Raw genomic sequence first — 26,958 nt, 5'->3', positions numbered from 1 at the left:
TAACAAACTTAGTTAAGGTTTCGATAAAATCAGTAGAATAATCTGCCCTGTTACATTGAGACTGTATCGATCAATAAAATCACTTGTACTAGGAAAGTACTGTTAAGTACTGACAATCCCAGCCATTAATATTATTTAACACTCTGCTCACAATCTTTAATGAGGACAAAGAACATTTTGTCTTTTTATACTTATTATACCCTTGCTTTTCAAACTCCTTACAAGAGCTGTTCAGCCTCGATTACTGCACACTAAATGGAGTTAGAGACGGAAGACACTGAATAATTTTGGATAATGGAGAGAATTTTCAATGTGATTAATAGATGTGGGTGATTCAACAGACTTTCCAGCAAAACATTAGTTAAATCCTATTTCACTGCATCCAACTTTTTTTTGCAACTTTATAATGCTAGACCCTTTCTTCTCAGCATATTCTCCTGCATTTAAAATAAAACTAGTATCCAGAAACAGCAATCAGGAAGATAAGCATCTGTTCTGCACTTGATGGGAATTTTTTTTCCTGCAAATAAGCCAATTTGATCTTAAATTAGTCAGAAATAGATCCCAACAGTGAATGTGTACCTAGGACGAAGGGAAGGACTGCCTCTGCAGAAACCTTTGTGGTGCCTAATGAAAGATACAAGGAAGTCAAAGAAATTTCTATCCACTCCTGCTCTCAGACACGGGGAATGGTTAAGCAGAAGCCTAGTGGGAAAAAAACCCACAGGTTAGGCACACACAGAATAAGGCAGAGAAGAAAAAAAAAATAAGCCCACATTTTGCACAAGCTTTTATAGCTTAAAATTTCAACCTCTGAATTCAGCTTTTAAGTAAATAACCAATTACCTCCCATGTGTAAAGCATTTGGCCTGAAAAAGCCTTTACAACTGGCTTTGCACAGTCATAGCACCTGCATGCCTCTTCATTATCTATCTATCTATCTATCTATCTATCTATCTATCTATCTATCTATCTATCTCTACAGATACATCTCAATTATTCAAATATGTCTTCTCAACCACATAATTAACTCCTTTTTCTTTTTAGACAGTGATCATGATATTTACAGGGTTCAGCTCCTGAAAACACGTTAAAGTTTAAACAAATGTAACAACAAGCTGAAACACAAGCGTGTCTCTAGCTGCTTTAAGGATCACATAAGAAAAGTCATTGCTTCAGACCAAAGATCCATATACTACTGTATCCTATATCCCAAAATGGCTACAAATGGATACCAAGGAAGAGTATAAATGTGCACGACTATCATATAAGACATTTTTCTTCAAAACAAAATCAGCTTCAAAAGTTATTTCCAACTAGAGGACCTTCTATGCTTGATCTAGGCTATCCTTTCATATACCTTGCCAGCCTTCCAATTGAACTAACTCAAAATTTTGTGTTCACAACACCCTCTGGTGAAGGTACACAGGTATGTGGGAACAATTAAATGCTTGATACAGAGTGGATTTTTGAAAATATAAAGGAAGAAAAATTGTAATGAATGGATAAATGTGATGAATGAACATGGACAGAATGGATAAATGTGATGAATGTGAACTGCACAGAAATAAAATTTAAATAGTTGAATGATCATTGAATATTTCTAAGATCATTTTGCCACTGCATTTCCATAATTAAATAGTAAGCAACTTGATTCATTTTTGTTGAGCAAAGGGAACGAAATGTCCCATAAAAGTCCACGTAACACACAGAGAGATCTCAATAATTCTAAACATCGCCAACGGCACCAGTCGTCTCTACAGATATTACATATGTAACATCAAAAACTGTTCCACTTAGAAAGCACTTAGAGATTACACCTGATGCTAGAGGTACATACCAGCCTAAGCCACAATCATGATCTTCCTGTCCTTATAGGAAGTCCTAGTTTTTGTTCTGCTTAAGAAAGCTCAGAAAACTTTTGTGTACTACTATGGGACCATTTTTACCTCTACTTCAAAGAGAAGAGAAAACAATGAAAAACCACGGACATCACCATGCATTTCTTCCCCCAAATAAATTTATTTTCTTTTCTGATCCTACTCCTACTCCAGAGGATTTCAGCTGCAGTTGTAGAACAGGCCATTTTGGCTACTGAAAGGCAAAGCTCTAGCAAACACACTATGTGGAGTACATGCACACTGGCATCAGGAGCCTGGATGCCTCATTTTAGAGCAGAGATCTGTCCAGTCTTCTTGACAATAAACAAGGTTATAAATGGCTGAGTTCCTATTCCTTCTTGATAGAATAGCAAGAGGTCAACAGAAATTGAATCAGTTAAGCAATGAAGCACTAATGAAACTCCTCACAAGGTGATGGAAAACTTTCTTCTTCACAATTTGATTAAAATCCCTGAGAAAAGAAAATAGTACAAAAATTTTGTTCATACCCACTATCCAGTCAGGAAAGGTTATTTACTTATTTAAACTTTACCACAAGGAATTTTGTATCAATGCTTATTGAAGTAATTAAAGAAAATCATAGTGGCCCATGAAGAAAAGACACCTTGAGCCAAATTTTCTATATTGACAGTTTGTCCCCTGCAGTCTAACTAACTACAGAAATAGCTAATTCGTCCTCATTTTTTGCAGTTGCAGTTGAACTGTTCCACCAAAAAGAGCACAAAAAGGCAATATAATAATGCATGCTTCTCTTCCTTATGTTTCTGATGAGCTTACTCATAAAGCAACTGCACATTATTCATTACATTATTACATCCACTGTTTTCCTAACTCCACCCTGCTGGAAAGTAAGACAGCTAAGGAGTATAGAATTGGATTTTAATTTCTTAAGAGAAAAACCATAACAGATATGGTTTTACTTATGTTTTTCAGGAAGGATTGGTAGTTAAAATATTTTTAAAGAGAATTGCATTCTGAAGAATACTGAAATATAGGTCAAAAGTGTTTCTCAGATCTCCAGATTATTTCCTTAAATGGAAAACAAATCTCTAGTCCAGTTTCATAAATGCCATAAATCATTTTTAAGATTTGGATTCCTGAAACTACTGGAATGTTGAGGTTCATCAAGTCTTCATGTCTCACAGCCAAGGAGCACTTTAACCAATCTTATCTCCAGGAATCAGGACTGTTCTCTTTGTAGAAAGTTCAAGAATAAATAAAAGGCAAGTATGTTTTCTTGACCTCAGCCAAGAGAGAAATATTAGCTCTACATATTAACTCTGGTTAGAGATGTATGTACATAGAGACCCTACATAGATACAGAGCACTTCAGACGGTCTACAACTCTCTGTTTTATATTACAGCCTTGCTAGTCACAAGAAGAATTTCTTCAGGTCACCCAGACCACATGAAATGAGTTAGTATCCTGAAACTAATAAAAAATATGGGCCTCCTTCAAAATCTCTCCCTATAAGTAAATTATTTCAGTGAAGACTAGCAGCAGCTAGTCTCATGCTGAGGTGTGGGTGCCACTTCAAAGTGAATTCTGTTAACGATGCTTGTTATCTTGTTGGACTGATGATATCAGCAAATGATGAGATTTCTTTAGCCCAAGGGGATTGAAAATATCTATTCCATTGAACTTTAAAAGGCAGACCTGTCAAAGGGCAAGTCCCTGGGGCAGACAGACTGGATGGCAATAACATCCAGTGTCAGCTTACTGGGACAAGGATATGACCTAACTCCAAATGAGCAGGTGGCTAGATCAAATTCTTCCCCATTACCAATTCACAGGAAATAAGCTCTGTAAAGACTGCTCCTCCAATAGTATAGAATCTCAAATGTATTTGGAACAAATACTGATCTGAACCAAAGCAGCTGCAACTGTTCCAGTGTCAAGGTCCCTCCAGTGTCACCCCTCAACGTTCAAAATGAGACCTCAACTACCTGTTCACTTGGTCCATCTACAAAATGACTTACTGAACTCACACAGTAAAAACTGTGGGAGAAGGAGTCTTCAAGTGACTCATATCTTATTTAAATACAGATACAAATCAAATCATATTTCTGTATTGCTTTGTGATAACAGTCAGTCCAAGACTGGATAATGGATGAAAAAAACCCAAACCAAACAAACACCAAGCAGAAGCTACAATGCTGGTTATCAGCCTGCTTCATCATCTTCCACACTTACCTTCACCTTCTGGTACTTCAAAGCAAATACATTTATCTACATTCACTACTATGAGGAGTCACAGGCCCTCAGGGCAAATCCTTTTGGCAGCCCTTCTCAAATTATAGGTGCCCTATACTACCAGCTGCTTAAAATCCTTATCTTCTACCTTTCTTCAACACAAAGCTCCTCATGAAGCTCATCAAGAGAAAATATTTCTCACCATAAATAAAGTCCAAATCTTACTGCAGACTAAAACTACTATCAAGAGAGAATTTTTTGAGCAATAGTGTAACCCAGTGATTTATTTCACAAATTTAAAATCAAAACCACCTGGATTCTCATCTCTGCTCTACTGCAAGCGACAAGCTCAGATATACAAGTAACTAACTATAACGTTACCTAGTGGATGGCCACCATAAGGTAGTAAAAGCTGGTTAAGTGCTCTTCTACTGGCAGTAACAGGTGTTTTGAGATTTAAAATAGACCAAGGGGAGGACTCATTTTCAACATCCTCAGAAGGGGAAGAGGAGAGCAAGGCACTGATCTTTTCTCTGCGGTGACAGTGACAGGACCCAAGGGAATGGCCTGAAGTTGTGTCAAGGGAGGACACAACTAGGCTGGATATCAGGAAAAGTTCTCCACCCAGAGGGTGGCTGGGCACTGACAGGCTCCTCAGGGCAGTGGTCACAGCACTAGCCTGACAGAGCCCAAGAAGTGTTTGGACCGTGCTCTTGGGCACATGGGGTAGCTCTTGGGGCTCTGCTGTGCAGGGCCAGGAGTTGGACTTGATGATCCTTGTGGGTCCCTTGCAATTCAGTTTATTCTGTGATTCTGTGATTTTCTTACTTAGCAAAGACTAAATCAGCTCACCCTTAAGCGCTTTGTGCTGTAGCTTATGCACAGGGACATTTACCATGACAAGCAGAGTAGCAACAGCTTATTTATTTATACTCATTTGCTTGAATGTTTGGGGCCATAATCTGTCATTCTCTTATCTTTGCATCTGTTTCCTCATTAATAAATTAAACATAATCCTCCTTTCCTCTTGTCAGTCAGTTGATTGTTCTCAGTACTCACAAGGACTCTGTAAATATTATTATACATGCAGTTGAATTACTAAGCATATTAGTGCTCCAGTCAATTGTTTCACAGTATAAAAAACAGAAGTAGCACATTCCAGTCAAACTTGTAAAATATGAAAGTCTTAAAAATAGTGTAAGATAAATCATTCTTTCAAAATTCCATTAAAACTGGTCTACTATAACACGAAAATTCCTGACCCAACCTTTCAAAAACAGAAGTAAAATAAGCAGTCTTATGATAATTAGCTGCCAGTGGCCACTGATACATTAAAAAATAATAAATAAATACTCTTTATAGCCCACAATTTAATAATACTTCATTTATTTGTAATTTTGTTGCTCTTCAGAAAGATATAATGAATTGTTTCTGAGCTCCTGTCCATCCACTCCAAGAAACATCTGTGCTGAAAGGACTTAAAAGGGCGGTTTCATCATGAAAAGGTCACACAAAGTAACAACGTCCTGGCAACTGCAGCACTTTCTGTCTTAGACAGGGAAATGTCTTGCTTTCTTTACTATTTAGTAAAGAGTGATTCTGCTACCCTCATTTCATGTCAATATTTTTATCTGCATTTAATTACAGACAACTACTTAGTTAAAAATATCTTAAGAACCCAATATGGTTAGACCTTGTCAGGTATCCTCTGTATTCGATGGCCATCTGCAAGGCATGCTAAAACAAACTCACTGTGCAATAGCTCAATATTTGTATATGCTTCTGGCTGGTTTTATACAAAACAATTAATGACTGGAATGTCTCCATAAAAGTTTATCTGCTGCACAAATGTCTAGATACAAGCACCACCACTGATTAGTCACAGTAGTAGCCAAACAACTCCCACAGATAAACTGTCAGTAGTACCACCTGAAAACATGCTTGCAATATTTTACATACATGGTGTTAAATAAAAAAACCATCATATATTCTGAAATTGTAGTATATTTCTACACTGTGCTTTGGCAAATACTTGGCACTATTAAAAAACCTCTCATAACTGAAATGCCTTACTAGGAAATTTTCATTGTCTAGAAGAATTATCTTTAAATTATCTAATTATCTTTAAAGTTAAATTTTCACTGATGATTAATTCTGCTTTCTACTAGTGGAAACAGAAATTAATTACTTTGAAAAAAGTATTAACTTTTTAAATTAGTATGCACATTAGTATGGATATAACTTAAGAGGCTTTTCATGTTTTAAATAGATGATGCCCAGCAGTCCTTTCCAACCTAACCCACTGCATGTTCCTATGTTATCCAACAGCAATAGAATAGAGGAAGAGTTAATTAAACGTGCAAGACTGCAAAAGAACAAGAATTTACTAACTCTTCCAGTAGGGGGAGATGTTCTTTTACAGTTTATCAGCAATTAAAAGTGATAACCAGATTACCTCTCTACCTTTTTAACTAAATCAGCTGCTTAAGACTAACTGGTACACGTGCCTTGGTAGTGATTATGTCCAAAAGAAAGTTGTACGGAAATCAGAAAAACCAAAAATTCACTGCAAGTGGCCGAAGTGAGTAAAAATAGAAGGCTGTTACTCTCGCCCTCCTCCCAAAACAATTGTTTTGACACATTATTTCTATGAACCCCTTCAGTAAAACAGCACTTGCATTAGTGTAGCTGAAAGTGCAATGAACTGGGAACACGTTTAGAGGAACGGCTTCATCTGGCTTTGCCACCAGAGAAACAGCTGGGAACGTACACCACAGGACATTTTTTAAAGTAATCATGATGACAACAGAAATTCCATTTATTAAAAATGAATGCAATTTATTCCTGATATATTTAGATGTCTATACAACTGCATCATTCCTGAAGACTCCTTTTATTGTCTTTATCAAAATCATGACCCATCTAGGTAGAACCTAAGACTTAAGGCAAATGTCCAAACCAACTGAGATTAATATGAGATGACAGGTGCCTATTTCAGCTAGAGGAAGAATTCATATACAGGCATATATAGCAGAGTGATATGAATCTGATGAGCTGATGCTTCCCTAGTCTGTCTACATAGAGGTGAGCTAAATAAAGCCTCCTTATTGTGCTTCTGCAACACTTTTGATCGGTATAGTTCGAACAACTTTGGAAAGAATAACATTATTTTCCCCATTTTAGGCAGAAGAAAATGAAGGTTCACCAAAGTCAATAAGCAGGCTTTGGAAGAATCAGGAAAAGAAATGCAAAACAGTCTGGATTTCTAGTTAGTAGTTCTGCTATGTGAACAGAAATCACTGCTGCTGGTAAATATACAGATCACTTCTAAAACTGCCTATCAGTAAAACTCCACACCTCATACTTTCTAATGCTGTGGAAATAGAATGCTGCTTTTTACTTTCAGCAGGCTGCAAGAAGACACACCTGCAAGTACAACTCCAAGCCTTGTCGTCGCTGCTCCAGGACCTTGGGGACCCAGTTTCTCACGTGCTTTGAAGGGATCTCTGGTGTTCTTATGAACTTCTTGAGCTGCAAGAAAAAAAAAATCATAAAAACCTATGCATTAAGGACAATAGCATGGAAATTAAGTTACTTACAATCATCTCCCTAAAATAATAGCAGCTATCATACCTACAGAATCCAGTTAAAAATCTTCACTTCCAGTTACCCTGGACACTAAATTATTCCTACTAATAATTTTTTGTGACTAATAGCCTGAAAATAAAATGGCAACCACTACATGAGAATATTTGAAATTGGATTTTCCTACTAGTCTACCTGGGACAATACCTCACAACATTACCATAACATAACCAGAAATTACCTTGCTAAGTGCAGTGAACACCTGATGATGGCTTTTAACTCCAGACTTAGACAATTATGAACAGGTGTGAAAAATACAGGGAGGAGTGCTAACCATTTCTCTAGAGAGCTGGCAATGAAGACAGTGAAATATTGATGCTCTCAAAGTGTACCAACAGACTGACAGTCTGTGTTAAATATCTTACACAGAGAAACAGCAAGATTGTCACTAATTATATTTCAAAGACAGCTCCATAACTATTCCTCTAAAGATTCCCACAGGAAACCTTACACATGTACCTACATAGATCTATATCTAATGTGTATCTATATAGATCTATATACACACACACACATATATATATTTATATATGCATACATATGATTGTATATAGATAGACAAAAACATGCACCTGACAACACTAAAAATCCTCTTTCTGGAGCAACACATTTTTTAAAATAAAAAAATATTAATGTTTTCCTCAAAATTACAGAGGAAAAGTAATAACTGAAATAGACTCCATTGCATTTTAATAGAAGGTGGCATTCTTTCTGTTGGATATTGCCTCGGAGTAAATCTGAAGCAAAGAATGCAGGGAAAGAAACTCAAAATTGACTTTGACATGCATACCCATGGGAGACTGAGAATTTACATTTCATCTTTGAGCTTGCTGGGATGTCACTATAGGAAAAAGCAGTGGCAACGTATCAATGTCTTTGCAATCACAAGTATCGATGCTGCAGCCAGGAAACCTCAATTGCTCTGGAAACATTTTGCAACTTCCTTATTTCTTAACAGTGCTAAATAACAATTAAAAGTGAAGTGAAAAAAAAACAACTCGAAAATAAAACTCCGAACCCAGCTACATTTACTAACTGATCTTAAAAACAGAATACCACCCCCCGTTTTTCCCTCTAAATTGATTGGGGATGTTGAAGACAGTACGGTCACTGCTGTTGCGAACTATGACAGCACCTGCAAGCGAGCCACAAATGAGGAGAATGCTCCAGATGAAATCTGAAACTATACAAGCATCCACCAAGACCTAGCTGCTTACAAGATAAATACTCTGTGGCTGGTAACTCAGCTGATGATTAACAATCCCCTGGTGCTCTGTGGCCCTGTTACATACAAAACATCCAAACCTCAAGTATTTAATGTGCTGGCATAGATACCAGTTTTAAGTATAAAGCCAACATTATACAGATATACAAAAGATATAATAAAAGCCCATTTTCTTATGCTTACAATAATCCAGTCATATATATTGCTATAAATAACAATGTCAAGGAATGTTAAGCAAAACTATATATGCACTAGCTGTATTGCTTCAGACTTGTCCCAACACATAACAAAACATATTTATCTGACGACTATTATTGCCCATAGTACCTTCCTGTCTGTAACACTGACCTAACGCCTATTGACATACTGCAGTCTCTACTTCCTAAAAGACTTAAAGATGGTGAACATTATCAAGTAAAGAGTCTTTTGTCCAGTTGTGAAAACACAATATGATGTAGAGTATACACTAGTTATTCTAAAATTACAGACAACTTGCAAAACAAGATGTTTTACACTTCAGATTTTTGCAAATTTCATTGCAGTGGTTTTAACACTGTGACCTTCTAGCATTATTGTATTTAAAAAGAACTACCGATATTTGTTAAGATATAGGGAAAGAAGTATAAAAAGATATTTGGGAATAAATATGAACAAATGGTTGCATTTTAAACTATGTTATACACCTAGAAATAATTTAATTCTTGCTAAAAAAACTTTCCACATGAGAATAATAAAACTTTTGTTCAGATATATAATACTGTAATGGGAATGGTGCATAGCCTGACAGGCAAGGTTTGCTGTTCATAATCAGGGCAAAGCATAATAGTCTATGCAAACTATTTCATAGAAGCCAACATCTGTGGGTTGTTTCTGTGAAAAGAATAAATTGTACTCCTGGTGTAACATGGAAGTCTTGAAAATATTTTAAACCTTTTCCACTATAGCCAGATTACACAGGAAGTGAGGCTTTACTCTTTTACACAACTGGAATCTATGAAACATTGAACCCAAGACAGAAATCCAGATTTGTTTAAAAAATATAATGAATCAAAACATTGATTGGCATTCTGATGAATTAATAATGTCTTCTATAAGCAACAGTTCTCCTTACTTCCCACAATGCCAGCGAGGCATGCTGTTTCCCAGCAAAAGGCACAATTCCTCATCAGCCTCTAGGTCCATTTTCTACCATAGATGTTCTTTACAGAAACTTTGTTTCTCCTATCTACAGACATCTCCAACAATAAGGGCACCTTAATATGCAGCAAATCCAAAGAGACCTTTCCAATTGCCATGTACTCACAGGAATTTAGAATGAAGCAAACATTTTAAATTAAAGGGGAAGAGAGGAAGATAAATACCATATTGGCATGCTGATAGCAAACTGATGCAAATACTTTCTCTAGGATTTCTGTAACACTGAAAGCACTAAGGCTCAGAGCATGAGCTGTTCAGCAATATGAACCAAAATTTTACAACTTCAAAAAGTAAGACTTATTAAAAAGGTATATTGTTGCCAAAATATGCTATGTGTTTTGCATCTGTGCAGGGAACAAATAAGGAAAAGCCTCTACTCATTTGCAGAGTAATATAAAGAGCAAGTGAATGAGAAAACAAAACAAATTGAAGTGTGGTGCAAAGTGCCTGGTTAGAATATCTGTTTTTCAGATTTGTTTATTTTGCTGCTATTTTTGCAGACAAAGGGGGCATCATTTATGGTTTTTCTGGTGTTATAATCTCTGCAAAAGAAGTTATTGCAATGAAAATGGTGTACAAGAAGACAAGAGTGAGACTGCAGACTCATCCATGACTTTTACATGGAGTAATTGTGCAGCTCCAGAAATTACAGTGGAGTTAGACCTGCTGTCCCATCTCTCTGAACAGCTAGGAGTATGCCAGTTATGTGATGTGGACCCTCCACCAGTTCTGCTACCTGTCCATCCTGCGATGGGCTGAGGACAAGCCCAAGTACTCCCCCTGCAAGAGGAGGATACTGTCAGTCTTGCAACCATTTCAGCTGGACGATCACTGCTTGGAGCATGTCACCATACCCCCTATGACATGAGTCATCCACCAGGTGGGAGTGGCTCTGGGACATCCAGCTGCTCAGGACCTCCATCATCCTGGAGCACCACAAAGGTGGGCTTCAAGAAGGAGTGCTCAGGTGTCCTGTGGGTGGCATCCAGCCTCTGTGTGCTCACTGAACTGCTTTCAGAACTATGCTGTGCTCCTCCAGACACTGCAACCATGGATCCATCAGGGGATGGAGATATTTGGCAGCAGAGTTGGATGAGCCATGGTGGAAGACTCCATCACAACCAAACACAGGATGAATGCAGAGCTGCTGGGCTGGATGCTGAGGGTGTCCCTCCAAAACTGCACAGTGACATTCACGCTGCAGTGTGCATGTGTCACTGCGCAATGCAGCAGCAGAAAGGCCGGCTCCTCCAATGCTGCTGGTGGGGATCCTGGCAGCCACCCCTCAGCTCCCATTGCCATTCTAGAGAGCAAGAAGAGCCCCAGGTTGAGTCAGGGAAGGCTTTGCCCAGGGCTGCCACTTCCAGAGGCACAGTAAATGCTCCCGTGAAGGGTCTCAGCAACTCCTGAAGAGAAGGGAAAGGGACCCTCAAGGCAGGCCTCTCCAGTAAGCAAGACCCCAGCACCACATCAGTTATGTTGGAAGGTGCCTTGGAACATGGCTAAAGCAGGACTGGGCATCAGCTGTGGAATGTGCCAGCCCTCAAAAGCTCTCAGTCCCAACTCTTGAAATAAAATAAATGCACAAATCTATAGGAAAAGTCTCAGTGTTATTAACAGTAAAGATTCTGTCCTCACTCTTTTTTGGTTTTTTGCTAGGTAGGATGGAATATTAATCCTGATGGTTCTTTCTACTTGTGTCAGGTACTGTATCATTGTTCCTCTACATGGAAGCATTCCCCAGCTGATCCTGGGACAGGAACCCCAGGTGGGGGTCTCCAGAGTAAGCCCATCACCCCAGGCCTGTTTCCTCTTCTCTGTACCTTCTGCTCCACGTCCCTGGGCTCTGCTCTCCCACCAGCCTGCACTGCCTGGTGCAGCCTTCCTATAGCAGTACCAAATCTCTCCTCTTGCCTGGAATCACAATTTGGTGCTGCTCTCTACATCATGCCAGAGTCATACCCTGCCACAGCAGGAGTCCAAGAACAGGAAGTACCGAGTCCTGCCCCTGTGAAGGGGCACCATCTGTGCCCAAATGGTGAGCAGCCTGGGAAAAGGCTTCTGCCCACAACCACAAGCTTTCTTCTCCCTCTTCCAGATCCAGCCTTGGTGTTGGCTTTTCTTCTCCTCTGCTTGCAAAGGACCCGCCTGTAGGTGCTCAGCAGATAGATGCCAAGTGGCTGAGGACACTGAGTTTGCTCAGTTTGAAGAAAAGTATGATGAGGGGTGATGTCATTACTTCCTGAGGAGGAGAAGTGGAGTGGGAAGTACTGAGTATTTCTCCGTGGGATCCAGTAAGAGGACATGTGGGAATGGCTCATAGCTGTGCCAGGCAAGGTTCAGAGTGAACATCATGAAACATTTCTTTACCAAGAAGGTGATCAAACACTGAAACAGGCTTCCTCAAGAGGTGGTGGATGTCCCAAGCCTGTCAGGGACATTTGAACAATGCCCTTAATATAAAGCTGTAATTTCTGGTCATCCCTGCATTGCTTAGGCAGTTTGACTATATAATTGTTGTACATATTTTCCAACTGAAAATATTCAATTATATTTCTAATTCTAATTCTGTACCACATTGCATTATACAATACTATACTGTTCTAACACTAGGAGACTGCCTGCTTGGCTGGGGCGCATTTTAAGGATATAAATCTTGATTTTTCTGTCTTAACGTTTCCTAGACTATTTCAATGTATAAACTCTATTCATCTGCTTTACCTTCAACTGCAGAATTATTTTCATCTGTAAAACAAAGCACTCATATATCACAAGGCCTAGTGGTGGCTGAGTGAGTTATTTTACTGTTTCTGACACTGTTGCTTATTTGGTTTCATATTTAATATGAACACATATTAAAGGATGACAATATCTGAGACATATCTGTAGTAAAACAACAAACAAGGAAATAAGTATTAATAAATGGCAGATGACACCACTACTGAGGCAAGGAGCAAATAGGCAAGAAGCACTAGCACATCTTAATTATGGTGCTGTAAAGCAAATGGGTCTTTAGATTTTGATGGGTCAATAGTTGCCTTTTGCTCAGACAAGTTTGCTTAAACCTATACTCCTTACAAGCCTGGCAAAATCATCTTCAGGTTAATGCTTCTTTCCTGACCTAATTCAGGACCATCAGCAAACATACTGGTGGAAATAAACTCCTCTGACGTTGCACTGAAGGAGCTGTAAATACCCATGCTGATGTGTCTGATGTGTGCAGGGGAAGCTCTTTGACAATGAAGGCAAGCAGCATCAACTTGTGGAGTGCCCACACTCCACTGCCACTCAGACCTACAAACCATGAAACGTTTAGTTAACCTAGATCCTGGGACTGAAGCTCTTCAGTACAGTCCCACTGTGGTAATGGGCTGCAATCCTCCTCCAGAATTCTCCTTCACAATACCTGGGCTTCATAAAGTAGAGAAAAAAACTAAAGCTTGCCTTTCAGCAGCACAACTGCACAGCAGCCTTTCAGTTCAGCTTGGAGAGAAAAATTCATACTTTAATAATGGTCAAAGCAATTTAAAGAAGTATTAGTGGATAAACAGCCTTGAAAGTACTGAGCTCCCTTCTATATGTTACTAAGATGATTCAGCAGACAAGCTTAACAGATATTTTATATTACATTAATTGAGATGCTTTACACAGTCATTTTTGTATCTGGTTTTCTCATGTACAAAAGTTGTTTCCTCATCTTTACATATGGCAGATTAGCAATAAAATGTATAGAACTAACAAATTATTTGCCTAACTGGGAAAAAAATCACTCTGTTTGTGGTTGGTATGGGACTTATTTCGTGACTTTACAAGAAGACAAAAACATACTACAGACAGCATTTTAGCCATACAGCATGTAAACAACAATCAAATAGAAAAGGAGACTCAGTAACATGTGAGAAATAATTACTTCCTTCTACAAAACAAAGAAGAAATTTAGTTAGTTAGGAATTAATTTCAAGAGGCATGAATCACAGGATGCATTTAAGATAAACCATGTATAGTAACAATTACAAGAGAGAGGAAAACATCACTGAGGCAAAATAAAGCAAAATATTATAAAGAAAAAGATCAGTACCTTTTTATGAAGTGCATGGAATTCACTATACCTCTTCTCCACAAAATGTTTCCTTCCACTCACCAGCACTTCTATTTTAAAGACCTGAAAATTATAAATAATAGAAAAGAGAGTAATGTTACTTGCACAAAACAGTTCAGTGGCAATGTGTGTGACTGCACATTTTACCACAGTCATCCTTCTAAGCAGTCCCAAAAACCCTAATGCGCTTCATGAGTTGCAGAAGTACAACAGTGATTAATGGTAAATATGGCTGAATCTTCTGTTAACCTGTTCTTTCAACAAACACAAAAAAACAGCTTAAGCAGGGACTATATGCTTTACATGAAAAACTAAGTATCTCCTTTCAGAAAGATGCAATATACTTTGAACTAATCAAAATAAAAAAGAATGGTAGGGACAGAAGAAAAAAAACAAACAGGGAGAAAAGAAATACAGTTTAATTCTTTTCCCCTTCTTACAAAGCAGCGTACTTACATTCACACATGTTCAGTAAGAGCTGGACAATATACGCATTATGTTATGAATGGAAATAGAGAAATAAATGCAAGTACTATATTTTAGGCTAATTTCCTCCTAACCTAAAATTCATCTCTATTCTCAATTGAACTTGAGCTATGCACATTCTATGAAAAAACAAAACAAAACGCACACATGGCAAATGCTTGTTTTCTTTGTATGATACATGTGACAGCTTTTGTTGCTGCCTCTGGAAGGTTGAAAGGCCAGGAGAAGCAACTCTCTGGATCCACTAATTAGTAGTCACTAACATGACATTTTCTTGATTCTCAGGTCAGCAGGTCAGTTTTGAGGGCAAGTGACGAGAAATATTTTGAGGTACTCAAGAAAATATGGTCTATTAAACGAAAACAAAATCAGCAGAGAAGTAATACAGAAAAGGTCCCTGTTCTATCTAGGAGTTCTTTGTTTTCTGTTTTGCCCAGAAAATGCTGGAAATAATTATTTTCAGGACAATGAGAAACAATGTCCAGCACACATGATCACATGAAGACCCAAAACTTAGCCAAATAAAATGTTCTTTGAAATACATTTGCAAACAGTGTTTATGCCTGAATGCAGAAAAAAGCGTTTTCTGTCACAACATGCCCAGCTAGCACTGATCAGAGCAAACACTGGCATACCATACTGGATAAACTCTTTCTGTTGTACACTAGAACCTGCCTTTCAAACAGGTCAAAATGCTATGGTTTTCACTGGCTAGCCAAACAACATTTAAAACAGATTGCATTTTATTTAATCCAGACTGAAATGCTTTTATTTTTGCTTGAATGCAGTATGGATAGGACCACAGTAATTTCCCACCAATATTTACATTACCAAAATTCGTTTGGGTTGCTGTAATAACCTGTGCTATATGTTATTACATCTTTGAATAGGACGATGCCTGTGTCCTAACAGTACAAGCAGATGATCTTATATGGATGCATTGATTTCCTCCCTCCCCCACCCCTGCTCCCCGCCCCCAATCTATTTGGACTACTTTGGAAGAACAGCCACTAGCTATTAAACAATTTTCTTCCACACATGAAAATCTCCAAGGCACCTCTACAACTTTAGGTTCAGAGTTGTAAAGAGAATCATATGTAAAGGACAATCAATGCAGACATTTTTCTTTAGTTAAGTCTTAACATACTAATTAAATGAGAGGACAATATTATTTATATTTCATATTCTACACACTAGGTGAAAGAAATAGTTCTGCAAGGAACAATTTGGTTTGGAATGCACAAGAACAAAGGAGTTTTAAGGATAGCTTGTTAGAAAGAATGGATAACAAAATATGAAAGCAGTTAAATGAAAGGTGATCATGGGTCTCTAGCTGAGGTGTTGCAACAGTTTTGTATTTACTTGATATTAAATCTCCAGGAATTACGAGGAACTTATAACACTCACACCTCAGTCAGCTAAGAGCCACTAACCACTTTAAGTTTAGCACTTCTGTTGGCTACAGGATTTGCCAAGCAATTTGGAGACGTCCAAGGTGCTTCTGCCTCAGCTATAACCACTCCCTTGGCAGATAACTTTCTTGTGAATCGCAGGTTGGCACGTGCAGTTCTATTTTGGTTTTATTCATAAGTGTCTCTTCTGAGAAATATTTGTCCCTCTGAAATCTAAAAACCCATCTCTTCATAAAGGAGAATAGTTGGATTATGTGAAATGAAATATAAATCCCTATGTGGACCTTGTTTTCAAAGCATGTATCTATTTTGTCCTGTGTTTCATCATGGGTTAAGGAGCCACATAAATGGTTTCAAAACATCAAAAACTATGTTACATTTATTCTTCCTCCTGTTTTAATAACAGTTTCATAATTTTTGCTAACATCATGATTGAACAATGTATTTGACAGTTACTTTCACAGAAGGTGAAAGAAAGAAGTATAGCTTTGCATGCAAAGTAATGTTATTTCAAAATACAAACACTACACCCCTTACACCCTCAACTCCTTGCACCACTGTAAACACTTTAACTTGCCCGTCACTATCCAGAGGCCTCAGATCCAGCTTTAGAAGACAGCTAAAATTTACAAAACCAACAACAACTCTGCTATGCTTGAAGTTGGATATCACTGTTTGAATGCAAATGATGTTTCTAATCTACTCACTGTGGCACCTAGACTTCAGAAATATAAAGAAATTTGTGATAAATAAGTGGACGACCCAGAAATGATTTTGCTTAATTTAAATTTAAATATTAAACTGAATTACAAAGTAACTTTAAAGGAGAAATGCAAGAAATAGCACAATTATGTTTATAAACTTGTATGATTACATGCCTTTATTCAGACTGCATAAATTTCAGGTTTGCCTCCTCACTCTTTACCAGATAACAATTCACAAGAGCAAATTAAAAACATATAAATTAGTTTCTGTGCCACTGTTTCATAAAATGTCATGCCTTGGTGTGAAAGACAAAAAATACATTAAGTTGAGAGAGAGATAGGATCTCTTAATGGATACAAAATAGCTATAAGCAAATCCGCACAAATTTAACTGTGCAACTGCAGGCCCTGGCAGAAAAACAATATAAGGAAACTGGTGAACATAGATGAAAGTGCCAAAATAAAGACGGAAGAACTATGGGGAAAAAATTGCAACAGTGCTAGGAAATTACTTTTCTAGTAAAAATGTTCATGTTCCTTGAACAGATAACTCTGAAAAGATATATGACTTTTTATAAGTGACTGATACATAAATGAAAAATGCAAGAATTAATCTCTGAATTAGACAAGCAAAATACTTTTCCCACAGTCACTGAAATACCAGAAATTACACTGCACTGAACGATTTGCAGTTCACCCTGACTAGGACACATAGGACCACAGGTTTTAAGACACCAATTAGAAAACTCCAAGAGTACTCTGAAACTAGAAACATCTCACTGTTCTTGGTTGCTGCCACAATAGTTACCAATGATGTCTGCACACAGCTAGAAGATCATTATCCATTAAAAGCATTCTTCCAACAGACTTTAACACACACTAACAATGTACAAGGCAAAAATCTCTGAACTGGGTATCAGTATGAATAATGCTGATTTCTTAAACTAGCAGAATTGCAGCTCTCTCACTGGAATTCATAACCATCAAATTTGGGATGAAAATTTCAAAAGAATAATTCCTAAGGTCTTTGTTAATAAAATAGTAAAACCTTTCAGGTCTGAGTATAAAACAAATTTACATATAATTTTTTTCCCTCTTCACTTTGTTCCAATTATATGGATTATATTCAGAACCTGGAAACCATTTTCTTTTCTTATTGTTAGCAACTATGCCTTATTTTGCCATTTTCCTGAATTTATCTGTTTCTGATCATTACCAAACCTCTAAATGAATGGTCCTTTTTTGATACTTTCAAGAAGAACATACACATTTCTCTTCTTGTTGCAGAAACTTGACAGTCCTACATAGCAACTAAACTAGATTGTATATGGGCAAAAAATTGGTACTGTATCACTGTGAATTTCGAAGACAGAAAGCACAAATGGAAGAAAACAGGAACTAATAAGATGTACAAAAACTGCCCATGGTGCCCACGAGTGCCTATCATGTATTGTGGGTAACAGACACTGCACCCCTTCTGTTCTTACCTATGTCACATATGTACATTGGATACAAAAGGACATATTTTACCTGATAATCTGATGCAAAAATATGCAACTCCAGTAACTTAATTTCAAAAAATCATACAATAATCAATTTAACAAAAAAGTGCAGACAAGAATGATAAACATGACAATGAGCAGGGATGAAAACTAACAAGCGTAGTAACATCTCAGCTTGGTTTTCTATTACATAAGAAATGCACAGATGACTGTCACATTCACTCGTGGAAATTATGCCGGCTATATAGTTTACTATTATGGTAAATTAATCTTAACACATTGTGCATACTTATACATTAAAAAGTGAATTGCAATACTTTTGAAAAACTACAGTTGAAAAAGAGATTTGGGGCAGTGTCATTTAGAAAAGGAGATTTAAAAAACAGAAGCAGAAAAAGGTAAATTTACAAAAACCAGATACATTTGTCTAAAATTCACCAGGAAAAAAGACTCCATGAAATTCTGGTGTCATGTTTTTATCTCTCAAGACCAAGCTTACTGACCCTAATTCTATTTAATATATTACTTACAGAAATAAATACATCCCTTCAGATGCTTCAGTATACTTGACAGACTTTTGTCTGAGGAACAGCTAATGCATTCAAAGTGTCAAGAAAACTCAACCTTAAACCTTTGCCATGGCCATATGGAAGGAATTCCAGAGCAAATGAAATGACAGCTACGGTCCATGAAACACTAATAGGATTTCCACGTGTTTAGTGTTTCATTATTGCCCAGACAATGGCACATTTTCTGTCTCGGTTGTGCTACGACTACGACTAGAAGACCACAGAAAAGAGTAGAGATCAAAAGAAAACTTTAAGCCTATTTCCATCCTACTGTTTCAGGGAAAAACAATACTCTACACAATCAGTAAGAGCACCTGGGTGGTGGAGGTAACCACAGCTGCATGTAGTTCCACTTCTTGGGAGTGTCAGTGCCTCATGGCAATGCTCCATACTTCTGAATGCCCTCCACAGCAGAGGCGGAGACAAGGACAGTATTCAGAGCTAACTCAAACTTCAGAGTAGCCTTGATAAAACTGAATCTCACTATTCCCCAAATGAAAACACATTAACTTATTCTGACTTCATCTTTTGGAAAGAAGGGCAGCAAAACTCAGCTCTGCAGCAGGCACAGGGCAGCTCAAGGGCATGGTGGCTGACATGGGCCAGAGAGGCACGAGGCAAGGAAAATCTCCCTTTGGCTCTCCAAACATATTCCCTCCAGTTCTAGCTCTCCTTTGTCTAGCATCCAGTGTTTACTTTGGTTATCACCACCATTTCAAGTCACTGAGACTCAAGACCTTCTGTTCCTTGAGTGGGTTACTTATAGCCACATCTGTTGACTCCTCTCTTTAGAAACTGCTCTTCTACACAAGCAGCCCTTACATGAGCTCCTGCAGTCTGCCCATAAGGAAAGGGTCCCCTTTCTGCTACAGAAGTGGGAAAATGAATTGGCGCACAGGAAAGAATTAAGCAGTATAGCCCCAACAAGACCAGTTTGCTCTATGCAGTTTTGCTTCAGGCCCCAAAGAAGAGATGAGAGTGTCTGCCAGAGTCAGTCAAGGAAGAGAAGTCACTGTCTAAGGAACTGAGAGTGTTGGGAGGGAGTATGAACAAGCACAGAGCTAAGAGTAATCCACCCTTCCTGGTAGCATCCTCACACATGCTGAACATTTTCCTGATGGCTATGAAGGCAGGCAGAATGCCAGAGCTGCAGTGGGGCAACTCAGCTAGCACAGACATTTGGGCACCAGTCCTCACAGCTTCTTCCACCTCCCTGCTTGCCGGGGGCAGGTGCTCCTTGTGCCTGCACCTCGCCCTCCAGCAGTACAGGTACAGCTCTGCTCAACACACATTTCACTTCTACCGAGGGGCCCCAAAGAGATTCAGACCCACTGCATTACCAGTTACAAGAGGTGCTTATCTCACCTTAAGTCAGTTCAAAAGTTGGGTTAAACTCTGAGCCCCTTCCCTCACCCCAAGCACTGTCATGTCTGTTATATGAAATCAGACTGTTGCAGTCCCAAGTACGATGTACAATATTAAGTTACAGCACAAGGAAAAAAGTACACAGTTTTATTGACTATGGAAATGAAAGCTTGATATTATCCAGTTATGACACTGCTTTGTCCAGAGTTTGTGAGGGAGAAAAACCATGACAGAGAAGTGAAATGTTCACTGTAGGACTTCCAGAGAGTATTCCCAACAGCCTGTGTGAAGCAGTTACACAACCCATTCTGGCCTGGGAAAACAGCCTTACTGTTTTTAACATACAAAAATACATTTTCTACTGTGATATAAGAGAACAAGTCTGTTGTTTCACTGACTCCTTCTGTTAAATTTCACGTTACTGTAATCTAACTTGGGCTTTCAGTGCTAAAAAGAATAACTAAATAAAAAAATGAGTACGTAAGAAAAATCACTTATTCTTATGAATGTGACTCCTAATTCAAATGCCTCCTTACCAATTTATACAACCTTCAGACACTTGTCTACTTAAAAAGTTTTTTCTTCCCTAGCAGTTACCAGTTTTACTGGTACCAGTATCTACCTAAATCAGATTACAATCTCTTCAAGAGCCTTCCAGTGTGCAGTTCGTATTTCCCACCAACAATACAAAATAGTTACACTTACACTACACTCTTTTGCAGTATGAGGCTCCTCCAGTTGTAAAATGGCAGTGTTAGTAGCAATAATGTACGGAAGGCATGCACAGGATTCAGGGATATTCTTCCTGAAGATGGCCTTTTAGAGGTGTCTGTCATATTTCTCAGGGTTTGGAGGAAGAGATAGAAAAACAATTTATACTGCAACCCAGTCAGGCAGTTTTGTAATTCTTATAACATGGGAAGCTCAAGGGAGGCTTCTACGGAGCTGTCACTGTTGAATGAAAGAGTAGCTGACATGTAAGAGTAAGTAGTTTTCTGATTTTTTCAACTCTCTTTAAGCCAATCTTTTCCAAACACATGGTTCATAAAATCCCATAGGAACCTCTCTGTCATTTCCTGAAAAATAACTTACTTGGCTTTCTAAATTAAAAAACCTACCCCTCGCCAATGATACACTGGCTATGGAAATCTAATTTGTAACCAAACCAAGATGCTACAAGATCTAACTTGTTTTTGGCATTTTTCTTTATTGGCCTTGCAGAGGACAACTGTTACACAGATGACAGACATCGTTTCAAAACTGCATTGCCACTGTGGTTACCTGTCTGGCTAACTCCCCTACAGTCACACTTAAGGGAAAATGTGTTGATTGTTTACTGAAAAAGGAAAAAGTTTACAACCCATGCTAAAGCCTATAGTTATGCAGACAAAAAATAAAATTATTCTAATCTGCTCTGGATCATCTCAATGCCTCTTATCATAGATGTTCTACTAATAGAAAAATGATGAGCCTCTTTATAGAAAATATTAGCTTTCCAATAGAAACAGTAAATTGGGATAAAATAGTTGAATACTGCAAAAAATTAACTGATGCCAGAAGTGTATTTACAAGAAACAGATTAAATCTAAGTTGGATAAAATATAAGGAATCTTCTATTTTGTCACAAAATCCTTTGCTATTTTCTCTGGAGAGTCTGTAATGAATCCTCTCACTTCCCAAGGCAGGATGCAATTCCTAACCACAATGAAAAGTACCCTCGTATTGAAGCCAACTAGCAGCAAGAAGCTCCTTTTTCTGAGAGGTTAGACACAACATCAAGTTTTTTCCTAGAAACATCGATTCTGTTTGCACTTGAATTTGTTGTCTGGAGTGAATGCACCTGGGTGACCCAATGCCTCCAAAGCACAGATATTTTGTTTACAAACAGAAATGTAAATGGTGCCAAAAAACACATAAAAAGATATATAAGCTGTAGAGTAATAAGCGTTTCAAAGGAACTGACTTCCTATTGTCTCATTTTCCATGGTATGTCTACCACAGTACAGGAATTTAGTCTTTTTCTCTCTTGGTGACTAACAAAACACACAGGAATATGAAACACCATAGGATTTAGTCAAGATACATACACACAAGCTATTAAAATCAGTTCCACATTCATAATGGTGATTAAATACCAGGGGAAAAAAATAAGGTACACCCACTTTGTAACAATTCTTATTAGGGTCTCTGCAGTGATCAATCTGAGAAGTCTCTGCTCCTCTTTACCACATAAGTAGTTCATTCAAGCAAATTTTTAAGAACAGTAGTCAAAAGAGGTTGTTTTTCTAAACATCTGTGCAACTTAGCAAATAACCTTCATGCATTACATTTAAATACTGTGATTATCATATTTTCAGACCCAAAATAGAGGATTCAAATGTTACTCTGTTAATAAGAAGAGGAGCAGTCAGGATCCACATAACACCTTCAGGCACTTACTTTCATTGAGTTAAATCATCCAAACTTCAACTAAATTGGCATTGGCCTGTCTTCCAAAATGGAAACCTCATTACCTCTGCAATTGCCTGCCACCCGCGTTACTCCTACACAGAACTAACAACACTGCTTCAAACATCAGCACTCATTCCTGGAAAGACAAGTCACTGCATCAATTTATTAAAGAATGCCAACCTGCTCACCAAAGGTTTCCCCTGCCAGGTCAATCTCTTTGGAATGGTAATTCAAAGTGGGACAAAGAAATAAGCTCAAATAGATATAGGACAGTTTTGTTACTGGACTAAGCCTGCTGTGACTGCGACAGGACCTAAAACAGGTTACCAGGATGTGGTTATCGATGTACCCAGCTGCAGAAAATCAAATGCTTCTTCATGTGCAAGGAAGGTAGAGAATGGAAGTGACAAACTGTGCACAAGTACTGAAGAAAATGCAACAGCAGCTATCACAAACAGCGCTCAAAAATAATAAAATATTGTGCCCAAATTGAGATTTACATTTTTGAGCTTCTGAATTTACATGCTGTGACTAACAGAGTATTTATATACTCCAGTTGGCTTGCTGGACACAGTGAATGCAAATATTCCTGAGCCAGTTTGAATCTGGCTCAGGGACTGGTGACAGCATTAACAGTAGCAACAGCATGGGCAGCACACAGTGCAGAACTCATTGTAAAGTTTGGACAAAGCTCAGTGACAAGAGGGCTAGCCTAGGTCTGTTCAAGGTATGTCTATGGGGACTGCAGTCAGCAAGGTGCAGGCATACCACAAAAAGGAGCAGGTAAGCCTGAAGTTCAGGGCAGAGCATGGATTTTACTTGAACATAAAGAAATAACACAGGGTAGAGAAACAAGTATTTCCTAACTTCCCTTCCTTACAATAGAAAATACAGCAAATACATACATCAAAGACACTTCAAAGAGAGAACTACATTGACATTAGTGGAAGAGCTAAGGCAGCACAGATTTTGACTCAAACAGCCATGTCTGAGAAAAGGCAACATCTAAAGCAATTATGGGAACTACTCCTAATACAATTGTGTCAACAGATTCTATCACTTCAAAGGCAGTAGAAATACTAATACAAACCAATATCACCATAATATATGTAGTAAAAATATCCTATTAGTATTTTTGCAGCACAAGATTGAAGCTATCCAAGAACACTGGTTGTAGAATAATGTATTTATCATTTCAAAGATATGAAAATTGATTCAGTGAATATTATATTATTTTGCAACTGGTCTCTCAATCACTTGGAAGACGGTGAGGCAAACATTAGCTAATTATATGCCTGTGCAAGTATTCAGCCAGGTAAGGTTTTATGTATCCAACACATTTCTGAGAGATTTTAAATAAGTTATAAATTGAGTCTGATGGAGCAAATGTGTAAATAAAAGCATATATACTGCAAGCAAAGCAACAGGATATGGATGACTGAAAATTGTGCTGCTTTTAATTGCTGTATGTTGCTTGAATTGATAATACAATGCGGCAGTCTCTTCAAATGTTAACTCAAAGCATTGAACAGTACTATTCACAGGCATAAAAATCCTCAACTGCCTTTTCCTCACTGAAGACAAAAATAGAAGACACAGCCCAGCACAGACTACCAAAGAACTAACTTGACTTGAACACTTTCATAACAAAAGCTAGTATCTACCTAAAAACAGCATTATGAAGAAATAGAATCCATACACTAATTTTAGCTCAAATATGAGTCCCATTTCATGTCCTGGGTTCTTGGGTGAAAGAAATCTTCATTTATTTTACTACAAAACTCGATGTTCATCACCAGCAGATACCAACCAAGTTCCCTATTTAAATACATACAGACTTAAAACCCTAAATTCAGTTGGACAAAAATACTACCAAGAAAACATTAGAGATACCAGTAAGAAGTCCTACAGACAACATGCTACTGTCACAGGTATCACTCTTTCCTTCATTCTGAGGCTTCAAATTTTCTTCTTGCTTTATCAGGTACTTAGCGAAAACATTACTCGCCTATCCAAACCTCTGAATCTTGCCATTTTCCTGGGTTTTACCTTTTGTACTGTCATTTTTATTCACACAAAATGCTGCCATAAATAACATTTTGTAATATTTTTTCTGTTACAAAGGCTCTATTACTATGAAACTGAAGAGCGCCCCTGCAGAAGGCATGCAAATGCCTTGTTAACTCTTAAGTTCTTATTTGCAGCAAAAGTCCATTCTTCTACACATTTAGATTAAGTGTCACTTTTCTATTTACAGGGCAAAAAAGAGATGCAACCTGCCTGATCCTATATATGACTGAGAAGTCATGTCCAAAAGAGAACACTCATCTTTCTGTACAGCCTCTGTCCCTAATTACCTTTTCTTTCACCTGCATATTTTCATGGGTAAGAATTCTAAAGGGGTAATGAAGGGGGACATTCATCTTGCATCAACTAATTCCTCACCCTCCCATTTCATGCTGCAGCTCAGATACACTGCTGTTATTTTTCTTTTTACAACCTCAGTAACATCTGAAGAGGACCTGAGATGGAAGTAATTTAATAAAATGCATTATAGAATTCAATGGCAGAGCCAGGAGCAATTAAAATAATCTAATATTTTCCATTACAACACTGTTCTCGGTTACTTATAGTTTTGCCAACCTTTAATTTTTGGGCTTAGATTTTCTGTATCAGGTATGTGTTTCAGACAGAAAATATTTTTAGAAAGTTACAGCTGAGACAGTCCAAACACATACTTAAAGAAAAATACATTTTACGTTATCCATGCCAAAAAACCCAATCAAAACCCCAAAACCCAATCCAAAACAAAACCCAAACTGCTTCACTCAAATTTCTCCAAGATGTGGACAAGAAGACCAGGAAGACATCTGGGAGGAAAACTTGGCCAAGTCATAAACTTCTGGAAAACAGCCTAACTACTAACAAAACTTTGCACTGAGTATGTTCATAATGTAGTTTTTTCAGCAGGATAGGCACTGCTGGTGCTCTGTTATTTTCACAGCACGTATGATCTGATTGAAAGCTCATGCTTCTCCACAAAGTTAGGATAAATTTCAGGCCTACAGAACACTTTCCTATTCAGGAGCAGCTATGTTAGGAAGCAGAAAAACAATTGGAGGACATTTTAAAGTTTTGTGTAAGAGATGGTGGACAGAAATCTATGGAACAGGGAAACAACACCACAGAAGACCATACTGTGTTACTGCTAAAATAAGGTGACCAAGAAGAGTAGGAGAAGGAGCTTAGAGTCTGAAATACTCCCACTCCTGTATTTTTAAAGGGAATGCACAATTCCACTGTGTATGAATCAGAAGTGCATGTCACTGTACCTGCGTGCTCTGAAAACTCACTGGTAGCACATGGTACTCCTCTCCCTCCCTGCACAGCTGGTGGGGCAGCTGGATGACAAAAACCCAAGTGTCTCTTGGTCAAGAGGCAGGTTTTAGGGACCTCAAAGGTCAACATCGACACATGTCAGGGGCAGTACCTATACAAATGATATATTCCCTTCCCTTCCCTCAATTCCCAGTCACCTGCTCAGGGATGAAAGAAGTAAAAGGGTAAGTAAATTAAGTAAATTGCTAAGAAATAAGGGTTGTGAGTTTAAATGCTCACAGTGCTATTTAAGCTTTTCACACAATGCAATCCACACTGCTGCACATACCTACTTGCAGCACTCAGTCACATGCTCCTTTTCTCCACTGAGTGTCCACTTGGCTTAGCATGTATGACCTACTGTGGTGGGAACAAATGAACAAAGGACAACGTCCTTATGGGGTCCTTCCATGTAAGAACTAAGAAAAACGTATTTAACAAGGAAAAACCACACATACAGAAAAGTATGGCAAATAGTAGCATCATGGTTACTCTGGAAACTTTAGATCTAAAATCCAAGTGCTTCTGGAATGCTGAACAACTTCTTTCTTGTTTGTTCTTAGAAAAACCTACTTAGAGCATCCAGATTGGGCACAATTCAGAGGCCTGAAGTTAAATGCATATCTCTCTATTATATTAGGATAGTCTGTTATAATTCTATTCCCACATCTTTCTTTCCACTGAAAACATTTTCTATCAAATCTTCTATCCGTTCTTTTTAAAGAACGAAAAATTAAAATTAAAAAATGAAAAATTGCTGCATGCAAAGATCACTCAATTTACTGAGTCAATTTTTCAAATAAGACGAGACTTAGTGCCAAATCTGGCTT

General features: G+C 38.0%; 1 protein-coding gene across 4 annotated transcripts in view; it reads right to left on the bottom strand.

Moving 5' to 3' along the window:
- Positions 1-26,958, bottom strand: part of SNX24 (sorting nexin 24) — an 88,410-nt gene that overhangs the window by 28,474 nt on the left and 32,978 nt on the right. For all 4 annotated transcript variants that reach the window (XM_041484184.1, XM_041484181.1, XM_041484182.1 and 1 more), the window contains exons 2-3: positions 14,241-14,324; positions 7,522-7,626 (exon numbers count right to left, since the gene is read on the bottom strand). In XM_041484184.1, the coding sequence (XP_041340118.1) occupies positions 7,522-7,626; positions 14,241-14,324 (189 nt within the window). The remainder of the gene's footprint in view (positions 1-7,521; positions 7,627-14,240; positions 14,325-26,958) is intronic.

Source organism: Pyrgilauda ruficollis, unplaced genomic scaffold (genome assembly GCF_017590135.1).
Source record: "Pyrgilauda ruficollis isolate IOZ18807 unplaced genomic scaffold, ASM1759013v1 scaffold64, whole genome shotgun sequence".
NCBI lineage: Eukaryota > Metazoa > Chordata > Aves > Passeriformes > Passeridae > Pyrgilauda > Pyrgilauda ruficollis.
Note: the sequence above shows the minus strand (reverse complement) of the source record. Positions and strands in the feature narration are given on the sequence as shown.